Source organism: Phallusia mammillata, chromosome 1 (genome assembly GCF_965637545.1).
Source record: "Phallusia mammillata chromosome 1, kaPhaMamm4.hap1.1, whole genome shotgun sequence".
NCBI lineage: Eukaryota > Metazoa > Chordata > Ascidiacea > Phlebobranchia > Ascidiidae > Phallusia > Phallusia mammillata.
This window is the reverse complement of record NC_137252.1, coordinates 20,728,551-20,744,739: the sequence shown is the minus strand read 5'-3', so window position 1 is coordinate 20,744,739 and position 16,189 is coordinate 20,728,551. Positions and strand designations below refer to the sequence as shown.

The window sequence follows — 16,189 nt, the reverse complement described above, 5'->3', positions numbered from 1 at the left end:
TTCATGTAAACTTTAAATATTTGCGTTCAGCGTGCGTTATCACGCTCAAATGTTAGAACCCAAAAGTTTTATTCGATTTTACCTATCAAACTCGCGTTAAATCCGACCAGTTGGTAAAAATCAGACAATTTTTGTGTTTTTCCCTATACCTGATGTATTAATTTGAACACAAAATGGCGTCCATGCGGCTCTATCGCGTAATTTCCACGGTGGCCGCCACCGTGCTTTACAAACCCAAGGTGGCGGCGCCACCCCGCCACCGCCTACTCGGCGCCTATGGTTATAACTAGGGCAATTATTTTTTGACCTAAAAAACGAAAAATTTTGACCTACAAATTGAAAATTTTGACAATTTTGACCTTAAAAAACTTTTTTTTGACAAAATTTTGACCTATGAAGAATTCAAGTAGTTAAATTATACGCATTATCGTCCAAAAAGTTGAAATATGGCTAGGCTAATCAAACTAGAGCGAAAGAATGTGCAAAAGTCTAACAGAAGGGACGTAACAAACGTTATGTCTGTGACGTAACAAACGATGTTTGGATATTTATGCGCCTTGCAAAACTAGATGTAGTTAATCTTACATGTTGTTGCGGAAAATATTGTATTAAATTAACTTTCAATGGTTAATTTCAACCCACGGGCCCGAGTTTGGTGACTTCTGATTCACATAATTTCCCTCTTACCGGTTAAGAACCACTGGACTAGGACATAGGCGCCGAGTAAGCGGTGGCGGGGTTTGTAAAGCACGGTGGCTGCCACCGTGGATATTTTGATTTCTTTGAAGTGGTATAGTATCGTAAAATCTGAAGAAATTTGGGAATAATTTTGCTTTTAAACAAGCATGCTGGCATAAAAGCAACAAAACTGCAACCTGTTTTGGTTAGTGCTTTATGACGTCAAACACACAATTGTTGGCAGTGAACGTATGGCCAGTACTGTGTATTTGTGTACAATGCGATTGTACTGTAACAAATCGTTCTTTTAGGTGATACAAGAGCAACAACTTGACGAATCATTTTCTAAACGTTGCTAAACCAATAATAACGTTAAAGCAATGTGTTTCAAATGAACATTAGTTTAAAAGTTATTTTTTTGAAGAATTTGACAAACGTTGCATTCTATTGAAAGTTTATTGTGCTTTGAGTTGGAGCTCGTATGGTTGCACGCATTAGTGCAAAAAAGTGACGTCATAATTTACGTCACAAAAAGTGACGTCATAATTTACGTCCGCCACCTTGCAGTTTTGTAAAACTCGGCGCCTATGGACTTGGGACATTGGATTTGAAAGGCAATGATACATGGTAAGTGGTTCTCAATTGTCATGATATGCTTATCATTCTCAACTGTTTCTTTTATTTTAGCAGATGGTAATTTGTTATTTTTTAGGCATGATTAAAAATGTGGTAGCTCATCTCTAGTGTGATCCTGGTTTTGTAAAACATTGGCTTTCATTTCGACTGGCCTAACTCAAGCATTTTTGTGTAAACTCCTACTTGTCAAATTAAATGTTGCATACACTTTTTCTTTTATTTTTTGTTGTAGTTCAACATCTGGAAAACTGAATAGAAGCAGAAAAAAAACAGCAGAATCATTCCAAAGGTAATTCAAGATTGCCTTGGATAACATGGAAGAAAGTAATTGATGTGGAAGAATGGTGTGAGTGAGATGAGCTCACTGAAGTGTCAGCTAAATCATTGATGCATACAAAATGCTTCTTCCCTCACTTGCAGGGGAATATTTTATTTTAAGTTATTCACCACACACTTCAGTTTTACATGAATCAAATCGAAATATGTGTTTTTTTTGCCGCTGTACTACCCGAAAGCAAGTTTATTTAACAATTGTTGTGCCCAATTTAAAGCAAACTAGTTATGTTAGATGTGTTCAATGATTTGTTGGTGTTATTTTAATCTCGTACCCAATTTAAGGCAAACTTGTTGTGTTGGTTAGATGTGTTTAAACATTTGTTGGTATTAATGCTGTCTTACCTACATGACATAATCATGGCGTAGTTAAAAAAGCATCTTTTGGGTAAATATTTAATACATTTTCACTTTGGAGTAGACTCTTTCAGTAAAAGTGGTTCATTAGACAGGAATGAAAAACCTTTATTTTTGACCAGTAATCGCTATGATAGCTTGTTTGCCAGGATTGTTTGATACAACCTCATCTTTCACATGATAGCTGGTTTAATTTTATTTCAGTAACTCGCAACACATTGCATTTTCAGCTGTAAACTGTTGTTTCACCTTTTTTGTTTCTCAGTCTGTTTACTTGATGACCCCTTTTTAGTGTACTCATTGTAAATGCAGGTTTTTGCTTGATAAATCAATCTTCTAATTATTTATCCTCTTCACATTTATTTCTTCTTTCATATAACTGTGGCACCCAATATGAGTATGTTATTGTGTGGTAATTGGGTTTATGAGGTGCTTCATTTTTTTTCATTAAAAAATGTTGCCCTTAACTGTGCATTTGTTATTTCATCATTTTAAGTAGGCTACTAGTCTTAACTGGTTTAAAATCACAAAGGGCTTGATGTTTTCACAGGTCAACTCTAAAATACATCTAGTAAAAGTAAACACATACCAAATATCTTTAGAATCTAACCACCATATCATGAATGAGAGGCGTACATCATAAGCGAACGAAGGGCATGGCCGCTTTAAAATGATTTCATGCGCTGACGACCCTTGTAGCATATACAGGCTCCAGATCACAAACGGTTTAAGTTAAATGAAAACGTTTTTCACAGGTCGACTCTAAAATACATCTAGTAAACGCATACCAAATATCTTTAGAATCTAACCACCATATCATGAATGAGAGGCGTACATCATAAGCGAACGAAGGGCATGACCGCTTTAAAATAGTTTCATGCGCTGACGACCCTTGTAGCATATACAGGCTGCAGATCACAAACGGTTTAAGTTAAATGAAAACGGTTTTCACAGGTCAAATCTAAAATACATCTAGTAAACGCATACCAAATATCTTTAGAATCTAACCACCACATCATAAATGAGAGGCGTGCAAGCGAACGAAGGGCATGACCGCTTTAAAATAATTTTATGCGCTGTCGACCCAATAGCATGTACAGGCTCTAAAACACAAACGACATAAAGTATTGAAAACGGTTTTCGCAGGTTAACTTTAAACTAGATCTACGTCTAGTGAACGCATACAAAATATCAATCAATTCTTATCATTTCCCTAAAACAAAGAGGCGTTCATCATCACTATACGTTGAGATTGTATTCTACACGCTACAAGAAATCTACATGCTACATGAAATCGACAGCATTAGCGGTCGTGCCCTGCGCTCGCTTATGATGTACGCCTTGTTTTTGATGTTCTTCTCAGAAGTTAAAGATATTTGGTGTGTGTTTACTAAATGTACTGTAGAGTTGACCTGTGAAAACCATTTTCATTTACTTTAAACCGTTTGTGATCTGGAGCCTGTACATGCTACAAGGGTCGTCAGCGCATAAAATTATTTTAAAGCGGTCATGCCCTTCGTTTGCTTATGATGTATGCCTCTCATCAGGGGCGGCTCGTGCGAGGGGGCTGCGGAGCTGCAGCACCCCCAGTATTTTTACTTGACATTCCTATTCCAATTAGTTGTTGTACAAAACAATCTTTACATATAGTTTTTATGTTTGATCAGTGTGTACTAAGAATAACTTTTATAACATTAATCGGCATTTTATTAAAATAAAATTAATAAAAATTTTGTATTATTTAAAAATTAAAAAAATAAAAATAATAATAATAATAATACGTTATCTATGGCGGAGCTGCAGCTCCAGTTTCGTGACGTTTCATGAGGTTTTCAGTTGTGCGCATGCGCACTTGGAAAAGCTACATGCCGGGCGAAATAGGCGAGAGGGGGCTGTGGCTCGCGCAGCCCCTCCCGTGACGTAGCGCTAGTTGTGTTGTCTGCTTCGCGTCAGTGAGCTCCAAAGGCAAACCCGTGTACTGTGTTTTTAAGTTCGACAGTGAGTGCAGTTAAATAATTATTTTGCTATCATTAAATTTATTGTTTGACTGTTAGTCGTGACTTTTTAAGATGACTGTAAGTGGGTTTCAGTTTTTACAGTTATCATTGAATTGAATAAGTGTATCTAACACCTTGAAAAAGAAAAAAGGTCATCTAACACCTTTTAAAGTCACAATTAACCTTTATAATAAATCACTGAATTAAAAAGATTTATGAAAGTATGGGACAAAAAATCTGCTACTCAAATGTCATGCAGGAATAAGCAACAACAAAAAATACTCAGTTTTAGTTCCTAATGCTACCAAAGAAAAATTAAATTTGTGACTGTGAAGTTAAATGCCTCACTGAAATTCAGGCAATATCAAATGCAGAACAAACAACTGCAAGCAACAGGAATTTTGAAATGAAGACAAAAAAGAGTGAAGACAATTTAAAGTGTGGATTTCTTAACACACCATGTGGACAGTATTTGCAACCAAGTGCAATCATGTGTGTAAGATTTCTTGCCTCTAGCGGCGCAAACTGTTATGTACGGTAGGCATATTTCCAAAATGTTTCCGAATTCGAACCACAGGGCTTTTTAAGCCAATCACAAAGGCGGGTTTTCCCGGGTCATGCGACTTTTTAACAAATCAGCGTAGTCGACTCATTGAACCAATCAGAAGACAGCTTGCGTCGTAACCAGTCAATCTGCCTTGAGTTACTATATTTGTAAGTTAAGGTTGTGCGTGGTTTTATAATTGTATTACTAAAAGAAAACCATTTTAAAAGGCATTTTTAATAATTAATCACAAGCTTTTTTGTAAATAATTATCGGATATTGTTAAGTGGATTCCATGCAGCAAATTGCGGAACTTGAAGGCATGCAGCAAATTGTGGAACTTGAAGGAAAATTAGTAACAAAAGGAAATGAAGAAATGGTTTTTAGATTGACCTTACAATCAGCAAAAGACTGGGACGAGTGGCTTGAGTCTTTTTGTGTAGTTTCTAGTACTAGCTGGAATGTATGCCAAACATTTTTCAACCCTAAAATATTTTGGGGAAACCTTTAAATGCCATCTTAATCAGTTTTGCCAACATGAAATTGGTGCATCAAATTCAACACTTTGTGTCCTGTGTCTATGGATGTTAAGATCAAACTTTACACCAAGTCAACTAAACATCAGATAAGTTGGTTTCTACTCATCCGTGTATGACAGTTAACCACAATCACTTACTTAAAGCTGCCGGAAACCTTGGTTAGCTAAAGATCAGTGAATCTACAAAAAAATTTTGGCAATGATTGTTAGTGTCTCAAGCATTAAAAAGTTCAAACCCATGAGACCAAGTTGCTTGTTACAGATGGAATAAGTGCAGCAGTCACTAACAACTGCCATAATCCAAAACCCTGCTCTATGTACTATCTCTGGGATCAGTGGCGTAAATATAACTTTGGGGCATCAAGTGGTATAAATTTGTTTTGTGCTATACAGAAGTATGCCGATAAATCTGAGGCTAAGATCTGCCTTTAGCAATTTAAAGGATTTTATGTTCGTGCCATTGTAAGTCCGATCATGGAAAGAATCGACAAAATGATGTTACAATCTTCTGAGGTGGTGTTTGTGGCTTCTACAACCAATCTGGACCAGACTAATGCCTCACTTACAGTCCTGTTATGTGGTAGTCCAATTGGGGATGTATCAGGGATCAGCACCTCAGAAGCATATGTATGTAGGCGTTGCTTTTGGTCAGTAGCAGGCCCCATCTGTGGAATTCATTAGTGATTTGGCCACCACACATCTACACAAGATCATGGTGGCTGTTCAAATGCCATGGAAATCAATCCACCCACTTCATTGTCTGATGGCATTGCTGGACCCTCATAAACATAAACCAGTGTCCAGACTACACTGCAGAGAACTTTTCTTAAATTTAATAGCGTTCTGAGCTTATAAAGACCAAGCACTCTAGTGACTTTCATTAAAAGAAAACTAATGAAGCATTAGAAAGGTTTAAGAACTCTATCTCTTCTGCTCATTTTGTTGCACAAATAAGATCAGCTCTTCATTCATTTGGAAGAAACTCAATTGGCAGCCGCAATGCTGGGAGCAAAATACATTGTTTTTTTTTGGTACTGACATTAAAATGATATATTTTCTTGGTATGATTGGTACAAAAATTCATTTCCTTTTGTGTTTTACTCTTTTTCTGCAGCTTTTCCGTGTATTTTTGTATTATTACCTATTTGCTATTCCAGAACCTGCATGGATGCATAATCATATTTGTTGTTTAACAATTAGAATTTACTTTTCCATGCTCCAAAGTGATTACCTATAGCTTATGGTGCCTTAAGCCACTAGAGCTCAGGCCTGTATGTGTGGAATCGAGGAAGAGCATTTGCGCTGCCAAAACAAATAAAACCTTGAGAAGGGATGGACTACAGGAAAAGGCAAGGCAGATCAGAGACATCAAGCACTCCAAGTTAAATAGCATTTGCTTGACAATTAGCTATAACTAAAGTTATTGTACTAGTAAACATATTGACTATCATGGAGAATGTTATACCAATAGATTATCATTGGATCTACTTTATAGAACTGTGTTGACTGATTATTTTTAACTGTGGTTACTGCATGCATAATAAACAAACTTTTGGAGGACTGTTGAAATGAGTGATATAGTGTTTTAATTTAGGTACAACTGTTTGTTCCAAAAAAGAGTTGCAAATAAATAAACTAATATAAACCATGAAGGAAAATAAATAGCCTGTGTAGCAAGGTCAAGACAAACTAATTTAACTTGTTGACAAATATGACTGGTAATATAGAGTGCTGTCAATACTACCCAAGCTTGCTTACCCTAATTTAGAGTATTGTAAGTAAAATGGTGTTTTGTTTTATACATGTGATTATAAATCAACAAAAAAAAACTGGTGTAAACAAGAAAAATAAAATATCTGAGAAAAAGCTGCTCACATCAGGTGAGATAAGGAAAATAAATTTCTGACACTGCTGCATAGTTTTAGATGGTAGCTATTCTGTACAACATTTTTTGGGACTATTATCATTTCAATGTCACAAGAAAAACAATAAATTTGCTAGCACAAGTAAATCTTCTCATAACTTACTTTATACTGTAGTAGTTTTTCTTAATCCTGCATTTGTTCTCAAGCACACTACTTCAATTTGCTATTTAAAATCGCTTCTGTTTTATTGTAAACTTATGACAAAATTCCAGAAAAAAAACATGCACAATAAAAATAACATATACATTGGTGGCACAGAACAACATTCAAAACTGAAAATACGGGGAGTTATTGGAACAACTATGCAACTGGCAGGCCTAGTGTACACTTATGTTAGAACTGCACTGTGTACAATTATAAACCATTCATCTCCGTAGGTTAGGAACAGTTTGTTGATCCCAAGGTATGGCATGCATGTGTTCAATTGCGTTGATCATAGGTGCTTGCACTAGAGACAATGAGGCATAATACACTGTTTTTATGCCATGCAAACTTTCCTGCATGCAGTGCTCATCATATACAAAGTAAAAAATATACAAAGTAAAATTTTGACATTGATGGATTGAAGGGGTTGCGTTGCTATCCTAAACAAACACATAGCATTAATAATAGAAAATATTTTGCACAAAAGCTATTTCAGACTTAATAAAAAGTATCAGTGTATAATCTAACATTAATGGAGCATATATTGCACAAAAGTGATTTTACACCCAATAAAAATTATGTGTGTATAATTTACTGCTATACTTAACCTAATAAACATTACCTTCAGTTTAAACATCCAAAATGCATCAGTCTTCACTATGTTCCGACTTGTAAAAACGTTTTTTTTTTCATTCAAAACTGACATAAAACTTGCAACGTCGACAATACTGAAGTCAAAGTAACCGCTTAGCAACCTAGACGTGACGTAACGACAACCCGCAGATTTCCGCTGCTGTGATTGGCTGAAAAAGCCCTGTGGTTCGAATTCGGAAACATTTTGGAAATATGCGTACGGTTGCCAGGAAGATCGTCCTGGCATTGCTATTGTCGCAACAATGACTTTGTGACGTAAATCCATTGTGGTGCAATTACCTTGTGCGAGACCGCATGGTTATTAGTTATTAGTGTCTGTGATGTGCTGAACGCATGAAAGTGAGTTGTGATAGCTAAGTAACGACATTCTGATTCTATTTGAAACAGAAATTTTACTGCAAATGTGCAAAAGTTTTTAAGATTCGGCGTACATCGATCTGTGCGAGGAAGTGACTTGGTTGCATTGCTGTACGCCGGTATGTTTTAATGTAATGGCCTGTATCTTGGTGTGTTTTTATATGTTTTACTCATTACGCCTTACGATATTTACAGTGTGAAAACCGTAATCTGTGATTTCCAACTGGGAAGTCTAATGCCTGGACCGATCAAAGTTTGGTACGTTATTTGTTTCTCTCCTGTAAATGCGTTTGTCGTTGTTCCTCGTTCTGACTTTTACTAGTGTTGTTATATTTGCAGAAAACCGCGTTTATTGCGCGCGTCATTCATCTTGGTCGAAATAAAATTCTGTTGCTCGCACTGGTAGCTTGTCCAGGCGCTGCACTGAAGGTGCGACGCTACATCGTTTTCAAACTGATCAACGTGTCTTAACCAACAAATGGATCCGGATGATGAAGTTATTGTTGCCGCTCACAGAAGTCTCATGGCTAAATATGTCAGAGCTGAAAGTATGTTACTTAAACCTACTGACGCGCCTGCCGTTGAACAATTCCTTCCCGAAGTCGAAAAGGACTTTCAAAGAGTAATGTCACTGTGCGAAACAATGTCCGACGGGGACATTGTCCCAGGTAGCCGCACAAGAAAGATAGATTATATTCGAGACAAGATCGAGTTCGACGAGCGTATGGAACAATGGCTGTGTGATGTGCGGCAAAAAACTCCAGTTTCCAACGCATCTCTACCGCCATTAGTGGACAGTCCCTTTATCGCAGACGATCAAAAGAGTATAGGCTCTACGACCAGCTCCATGCGTAGTTTGAGGTTAAAAGAAAGTCAAGTTAAACTTCGGATTGCCCAAGTGACCCGGCGACAGGACGAGGAACGCAAGCAAGAGGAGGCGGCTAGAAGGAAATTAAAACAGGAACTGGCGGACCGCGAGGCAAAAGCAAAGCAAGATTTGGCTGACCGCGAGGCAAAGGCAAAGCAAGATTTGGCCGAGTTTGCGGACCGCGAGGCAGAACTTGAGCGAGAGTTAGCAGACCGAGAGTCGCAACGAAAGTTGGAACTTGCTGAAACTGAAGCTAGAGCTTGGGAGGATGCGTCTGTAGTTGAATCCATTTGTGGTAAGCAACATCCTGGATTTTCTGGCTCGACAACAGTGCCTTTGCCGAGTAGCCCACTGGACAGCCCTGTGCATACCTACATTGACTATAAAGCGCAACCGACAGCACTTTGTAAGAATTATGCGCAAGACCAGCGATATACTGTACGCGACACTTTCGTCCAGAAATACGTTAAAGAAGAAGCAATTCCGCCTTACCAATGCCGCGCACATGAGCCGACACAACTTAAATTTGATTCCTATCAGGCGCCCCCCAAACCACTCGAAACTCAAGCGCCCCGTGCTAGCCACAACCGATACCTGGAGGTTGGTGAACGTTTTCTCCCGAAACCGATTGTAGAAAAGTTTAAAGGTGACCCCATGGACTATTGGAGCTTTATCAACCGTTACCAATTGCATATTGCGGATAAGGTTGAATCGTTCGACCTGAAGCTGATTTATTTGTTGCAACATTGCGAAGAGCGTGTATACGAACAATTGAAGCACCATTCTGCGTGTGAAAGCCCTCGAGGGGGTTACGAAATGGCCCGACGCGAATTATACGAAAGGTACGGGCAGCCCCATATAATAGCTCGGCGCTGCGAGAATTTGCTACAGGATGTCCCGAGACTAACTTCAAATGACCCAGCCGGTCTCGAGAAACTGGCCGTACTGCTCCGAAATTGCTGTGCTTCCCTGGAAAAAATGGTTGGTACGTCCATTGTAGACTCGGTGGGATTTATTTCCTCGATTGCTTACAAACTGCCACTTAAGATGCGGGAAAAATGGGTCTCTGAATCGTTGCGTGTTCAGGATAGAACAAATAATGTGGCGAGATTTGCTGACTTCGCAAAGTTTGTCATAGAGCAAAGCCGAGAAGCCAATTCGGTTTTTGGAAAGTGCTTGTTTTCTTCTCCTGTGGAAAAGACTGACACAGCTGCACCCAGAAGACGGAAAGTATTTGCGTACAACGTAAACGTATCAGCTCCGGAGAGTGCCGCAGCAGCTGATTTCTCACGTCTGTGCACACTTTGTAAAAGGCCTCATCGAATCGACGAGTGTATACAATTTAAACGTAAATCGTACGAGGAGCGAAGAAAGTTTGTAAGAATCAAAGGGCTGTGTTACAAATGTTTGTCTCCTGGGCATTCGGTACGCGATTGTAAAGCTGAGACTAACTGCGACGAGAAAGGTTGCGACAGTGCCTATCATCACACTTTACTTCACAACCCGAAGTGGATAAGCAAACCCACAGATTCCGAGGAAGAGAGAAACGGCAATGTGGGCGAATTTCACAATGACTGCATGAATTCCGTCATCAACAGAGAAAATGGTTTGGCACGGAGACCGTCCGCTTACCTGGATATACTTCCTGTTCAAGTACGATGTGGACACAAGCTGGTGAATGCATACGCCTTGATTGACTCAAGTTCTAATATGACATTTTGCGAACGTCAGTTGGCAGAGAAATTGGGTGCTAAAACAACTGCGAATGGCGTGCACTTTAAGCTAAACACATTAACCACGGATCAGCCTGTAGCCGTTGACACTACTTCTGTGTCACTATTGGTTTCACCGCTAAAGGGGGGACAAGAGCTGAAACTCCCTGATGTTGTATTGGTTAATAGGATCCCCGCAAACCCTAGCCGGGTACCAGAAGCTAAAAGGCTGCAAAAGTACGAATATTTGCGCGGTGTCGACTTGCCACAAATAGAGGGTGGCGCTGTAACATTGCTGATTGGGAACGATAATGCGATCGCACACAGGTGCCTGGAGAGCCGCTTTGCGCCCAATCCACGCGAAACCCCAGATGCGGTTAGGACGCCGCTGGGATGGCTACTGAAGGGCCCTTCTCTGGAGTCACAAGCGCATGTGGAGGAAGAATCCAGCTTCTACTTGACGGCGTTTTCCTCAGATGTTGAAGCTGACTGTTTAGGAAACGTACTTATTAACGATGAAGGAAGCTCGTTCCCATCGCTAGAAGACGATATCGGCGATGTTGAATCTCTGATGCAATGGCTGCGCAGTCACGAGGAGGTTTCTAATTTTGGGATGAAATACTCGAGGGAGGATGTAGTCGCCTACGATATGATGACGCGACTGGTAGAACGCGTCAACGGGCATTATCAGCTGCCACTTCCGTGGAAGAATGACAGTGAGGTTCTCCCAGACAGCTTGCCAATGGCCAGTGGGCGCTTGGAAGGCCTAAAGAAGCGCCTGTTGCGGAATTCCGCGATGCGCGATAAGTACATCGAGAATATGACCACCCTGTTAGAAAAGGGTTATGCAGAACGAATTCCTGAAGATCAAGTTGGTACGAAGAATAGAGTATGGTACCTCCCACACCACCCAGTCGTCAACCCAAAGAGACCTGAAAAGGTCAGAATCGTTTTCGACTGTCCCGCGAAGTGCTCGGGTCAATCAATTAACGACAAGTTAATGAAGGGACCCGACTTGGTAAACAACCTTGTTGGCGTTTTGGCGAGGTTCCGAAAGGATCGTGTTGCAGTTGTCGCGGACATAGAGGCCATGTTCCACCAGGTGTCGGTCGCTCCCCGTGATCGCGACGCTTTAAGGTTCTTATGGTGGCCAGGAGGAGACATGTCAAAGGTGGCTACTCCGCACCGGATGAATGTACATTTGTTCGGTGCCCGCTCTTCCCCCAGCTGTGCTACGTTTTGTTTACGTGAAACTGCAAGGGAGCACGGAAAGTTCTTCGACCCCAGAGTTGCTGATGCTGTGAGATACAACTTCTATGTCGACGATTGCCTCGCGACAGCCCCTTGCGACTCAAGCGCCATTAAGTTAGTGAAAGACTTGAAAAGCTTGCTCGCCTTGGGTGGATTCAAATTGACGAAGTGGGTTTCCACCAGCGACGCAGTCATGGAATCTGTTCCAGTCCAAGAAAGAGGCAAGGCATGCCAAAACGTTTCTTTAGGGGATTGCGTGCAGCAACGTGTGTTGGGAATAAACTGGGACGTGAACGAAGATGAGTTCCAATTTAGCGTCGACCTGCCCGCTAAACCGCTGACCCGACGAGGTATGCTCTCGGTAACTAATTCCCTTTTTGACCCCCTGGGATTCGTGGCACCTGTCGTTCTGGAGGCCCGATTGATGTACCGCAATCTGTGCCAGAAGAAGTTGGACTGGGACGAGGAAGTTGGTGGAGCTGACTTGACAAAATGGAGAAAATGGTGCGGCAGCTTGGAACGTTTGCGCGCTGTCCGGATTCCCCGATGTTTTAGGCCTAAAACAACGAACGACATAACAGGCCAACAATTGCACTTCTTCGCCGATGCCTCTACAGTTGCAAGAGGATGTGTGTGCTACCTACGGACAACGATGGAAGACGGCAGTGCACACTGCAGTTTTGTAATGGGAAGGTCGCTCTTGTCAGGTTCTGGAAAGCACACGATCCCTCGTTTGGAGTTGGAGGCGGCGCTGGATGCTGTCAAGCTTTCCAGGACAGTCAAGAAGGAGCTGTGTATGGAAAACTGCCCTTGTGTTTTTTGGAGTGATTCTACTATTGTTCTTCACAGTCTCTTTGCAGACAGCAAGAACTTTCCGGTATTTTCTCGAAACAGGCTTTCGCAAATTGAGAAATTTACGTGCGTACATGATTGGAGACACGTCCCTACCGCTTCGAACCCAGCAGACCAAGCCTCACGCGGCATGGCGGCCGACGCCTTCGTTGGGTCGAAATTATGGCAAAACGGGCCAGACTTCCTGCGATTTCCCCCGGATCAGTGGCCCAAGGGATTTGCTAAACCCGAAGTACCGGAAGGAATCTACAGCAGCTTTGATTTAAAAGAAACAACTGACGTGTTTCTTTCAATCAGCGACAGCTCACCGACCGATAAGCTGATCAACCACTTTTCGTCGCTCTACCGCAGTGTTTCTCAAACTTGTACGGATCGCGTACCACTTGACAATTTTTTTTATTGTTGCGTACCACCTAAACCTGGGTTCTTAACCTTTTCGTAGTCACGGCCCCCTTTTGTAAGTCTGCGTACCACCAACGTAATTTACCGTCTTTACATGTGACTTGCATTATACGTTATTGAAGCATTCAAATTCACTTTAAACTAAGTCCTTTCTTTCAACGAAGTTTCTGTACAGTAGCGGTCAACACAACAAACCGATAAATTTTCTGGTATATATAACTTGACTCAAACCTTGTCCTATGAAGTCTATCGTCCATGTGTGTTATGATGTCACAATAGGGTAAATAATTATAAAAAAGTAATTGTTCTTGACCTAATTAAGGTTTGTTATACTGTATGCACTTGTATGTAGGATTGTAAAAACTGCTGAGAAGCTTAAAATAAATTTCTGTTGGTTAAGATACTCAACATATTTGCCTCCATGGGATCTCACGGACCCCACGTTGGGAACCATTGACCAAAACCCTTTTTTCAAACCAGAGCTGATCAATTGGGTCATTTGTGTTCGAATTTTAGAACGGACTTGAAATAGGTACCACAGAAAGCTACTCGCGTACCACCTGAAAAGCTTCGGCGTACCACTAGTGGTACGCGTACCACAGTTTGAGAACCACTGCTCTACCGACTTAAAATCGCCACTGGATGGCTCTTGCGCGTCCGAGGATATCTTCACAAAAAGACTAAAGGGGAAACCGCTACGCTTTCTCGCTCGCCAATCACCGTTATTGAGCTACAGGACGCTGAAAAGCCACTTGTACAATACAACCAGCGGCAAGAATTCCCAAATTGGAGTAAAGGAGACCTTCCCTCGCACCAAAATAAGACGTCTCAGATCTACAAGCTAAATCCCATCATGGTAGACGGCGTGTTGCGAGTAGGAGGAAGACTGGAAAACTGTTGCCTGGATTACGAAGCTAAACATCCCGCCATTATCCCACACCAATCTCACTTTACCGATCTGCTAATTGAACACTACCACAGCAAGAAAGCGGGACACTCAGGTGTCAACCATACAATGAACCTGTTATGTCAGCGCTACTGGGTTGTTAACGCGCGAGTTGCAATCCGTCGTGCCTTGCGAAAATGTCTACTTTGCCGACGACGTGATGCCAACCCAGGATCGCAGCAAATGGCCGATCTGCCGTCGGCCAGACTACAATTAAATGAGGCCCCTTTCACCCACACTGGGGTGGACTACTTTGGACCTTTCACAATTAAGATACGCCGAAGTGAAGTGAAACGCTATGGGTGCCTTTTTACGTGTATGACCAGTCGCGCAATCCACCTGGAAGTTTCCCCCGACCTTTCGACAGATGCTTTCATTAACGCTATGCGACGCTTCATTGCACGTCGCGGACCAATCAAGCACATGTATTCAGATAACGGGACAAACTTTGTCGGAGCGGAACGAGTTCTCCGAGAGTCTGTCGATGAATGGAACCAACAGCAAATACACAACTACTTGAGACAAAAGGCGGTCACTTGGCACTTTAATCCTCCTAGTGCCAGTCATTTTGGAGGTGCTTGGCAAAGGATGGTCAGATCTGTCCGCCGCATATTGATGACGCTGCTTCCAGACAAACCACTCGACGATGATTTGCTACACACTTTATTCCTTGAGGTTGAAGATATTGTGAACTCGAGGCCCTTGACTCAAGTTCAATTAGAAGTAGGAGAGGAATTACCACTTACTCCTAACCATTTGCTGAAGCTAAAACCAACGGTCGGTTCGCCGCCAGTGAATACTTCGAAGACCGACTGCTACGCGAGACGCCGGTTTCGTGCTGTTCAATGTGTATTGATATAATGGACATGTACTGTTTGTCTAAACTGGGGGGCGTAAAAGGTTCGCAAGGGGGGCGCAGCACAATCTGGCTGCAAAGTTTTCACTTGCAAACAGTTGTAAATGAATGTATTGGAATTATGTCGGCGCTGATTTGAAATCAGTGATTTCGAACTTATCGTTTAAAGTAAACGCTTCATTGCTCTGAAATGGATGTCCAGTTGTAGGCCTACTAACCAAACTTTTTTCCACTGCGGGCTTTACATGCCCTAGTGCCCTCTTCCCAAACTTAGCCCACGAGGCGATTTTTATAGGGGCGCCAAGATATGATCTTTTGAAAAATCTATTAAATTGTAAGTTATAGTTAGTCTCATCTTACAAGGAATGCTTGTATATTACGTCACAAGTAACACAATAATACAATTGTTTGCGCACAATTAACACTTTTTGTTTTGTTTGTACGTAATAAACTGGCTTTGGGTCAATCCTGGGCGTTGCAATCCTATGAAAGTCGGTAATATTAATTTTACATGTCGTAACAGTAAACTTTTGTAAAGAGTAGATTAGTTTTTGACAGTAACAAAGTTATCAATACGTTTTGGCAAACCTAAAAAATGGGATCGCGGGCCGTAGTTTGGTGACCCCCTGTACTACATAGTCGGCTGTACATTCTTTATTTGTTGTTAATTTCGCATCAGAGATTGCCTTGACTTTTAGTGCATCAACAATTTCTGGGCAACATATGCGTAGTTTACAAGAATACGGGCACCGTGGCTCTGTGCGCGCGCTTTTTTCGCAACTTATCAGTGTTGAAGTGGCCTTTTCTAACGATTGGAACTAACTTGACAGTAGCTTAAGGCGGACCTACGATGTATGTTGTTTTCAAAAAACAAGACAAGCATCATCAGTGCTATCGTTTTTAGGGGGGGCGTGAGAATAAATAAATAGTGTCAAGTGGGGCACGACCGAAAAAGTTTAAGAACCCCTGGTCTAAACAGTAGCTGCTAAATTGCTTTACAGGAAGTGTTTCTTAAGAATGAACATTCTACAGACAAGATAGTAGTGACACCAAGCACATCCTATTGTTGACAAAGAAAAGCTAGTTACTCAAATGAAAATGTTTCTGTAGATCTGATGTTCATGATTACTTTGAAAATA

General features: G+C 41.1%; 2 protein-coding genes and 1 pseudogene across 2 annotated transcripts; 2 read left to right on the top strand and 1 right to left on the bottom strand.

Moving 5' to 3' along the window:
• Nucleotides 1-4,261: 4,261 nt before the first annotated feature.
• Nucleotides 4,262-6,643, top strand: LOC145227569 (uncharacterized; annotated as a pseudogene).
• Nucleotides 6,644-7,167: 524 nt separating this feature from the next.
• On the bottom strand, nt 7,168-8,096 carry LOC145227578 (uncharacterized). Its single transcript, XM_080092445.1, has 2 exons — nt 7,775-8,096; nt 7,168-7,592 (listed from the first exon to the last, which is right to left on the bottom strand). The coding sequence occupies exons 1-2, from the start codon at nt 8,069-8,071 to the stop codon at nt 7,374-7,376; spliced, it is 516 nt and encodes a 171-aa protein (XP_079948571.1). The 5' UTR covers nt 8,072-8,096; the 3' UTR covers nt 7,168-7,373.
• A 75-nt stretch (nt 8,097-8,171) lies between these two features.
• LOC145208920 (uncharacterized) lies at nt 8,172-15,055 on the top strand. The gene is made up of 3 exons (XM_080079172.1): nt 8,172-8,282; nt 8,359-13,198; nt 13,985-15,055. Exons 2-3 carry the CDS (start codon nt 8,642-8,644, stop codon nt 15,053-15,055), a joined length of 5,628 nt encoding a protein of 1,875 aa, XP_079935298.1. The 5' UTR covers nt 8,172-8,282; nt 8,359-8,641.
• The last annotated feature ends 1,134 nt before the right edge of the window (nt 15,056-16,189 follow it).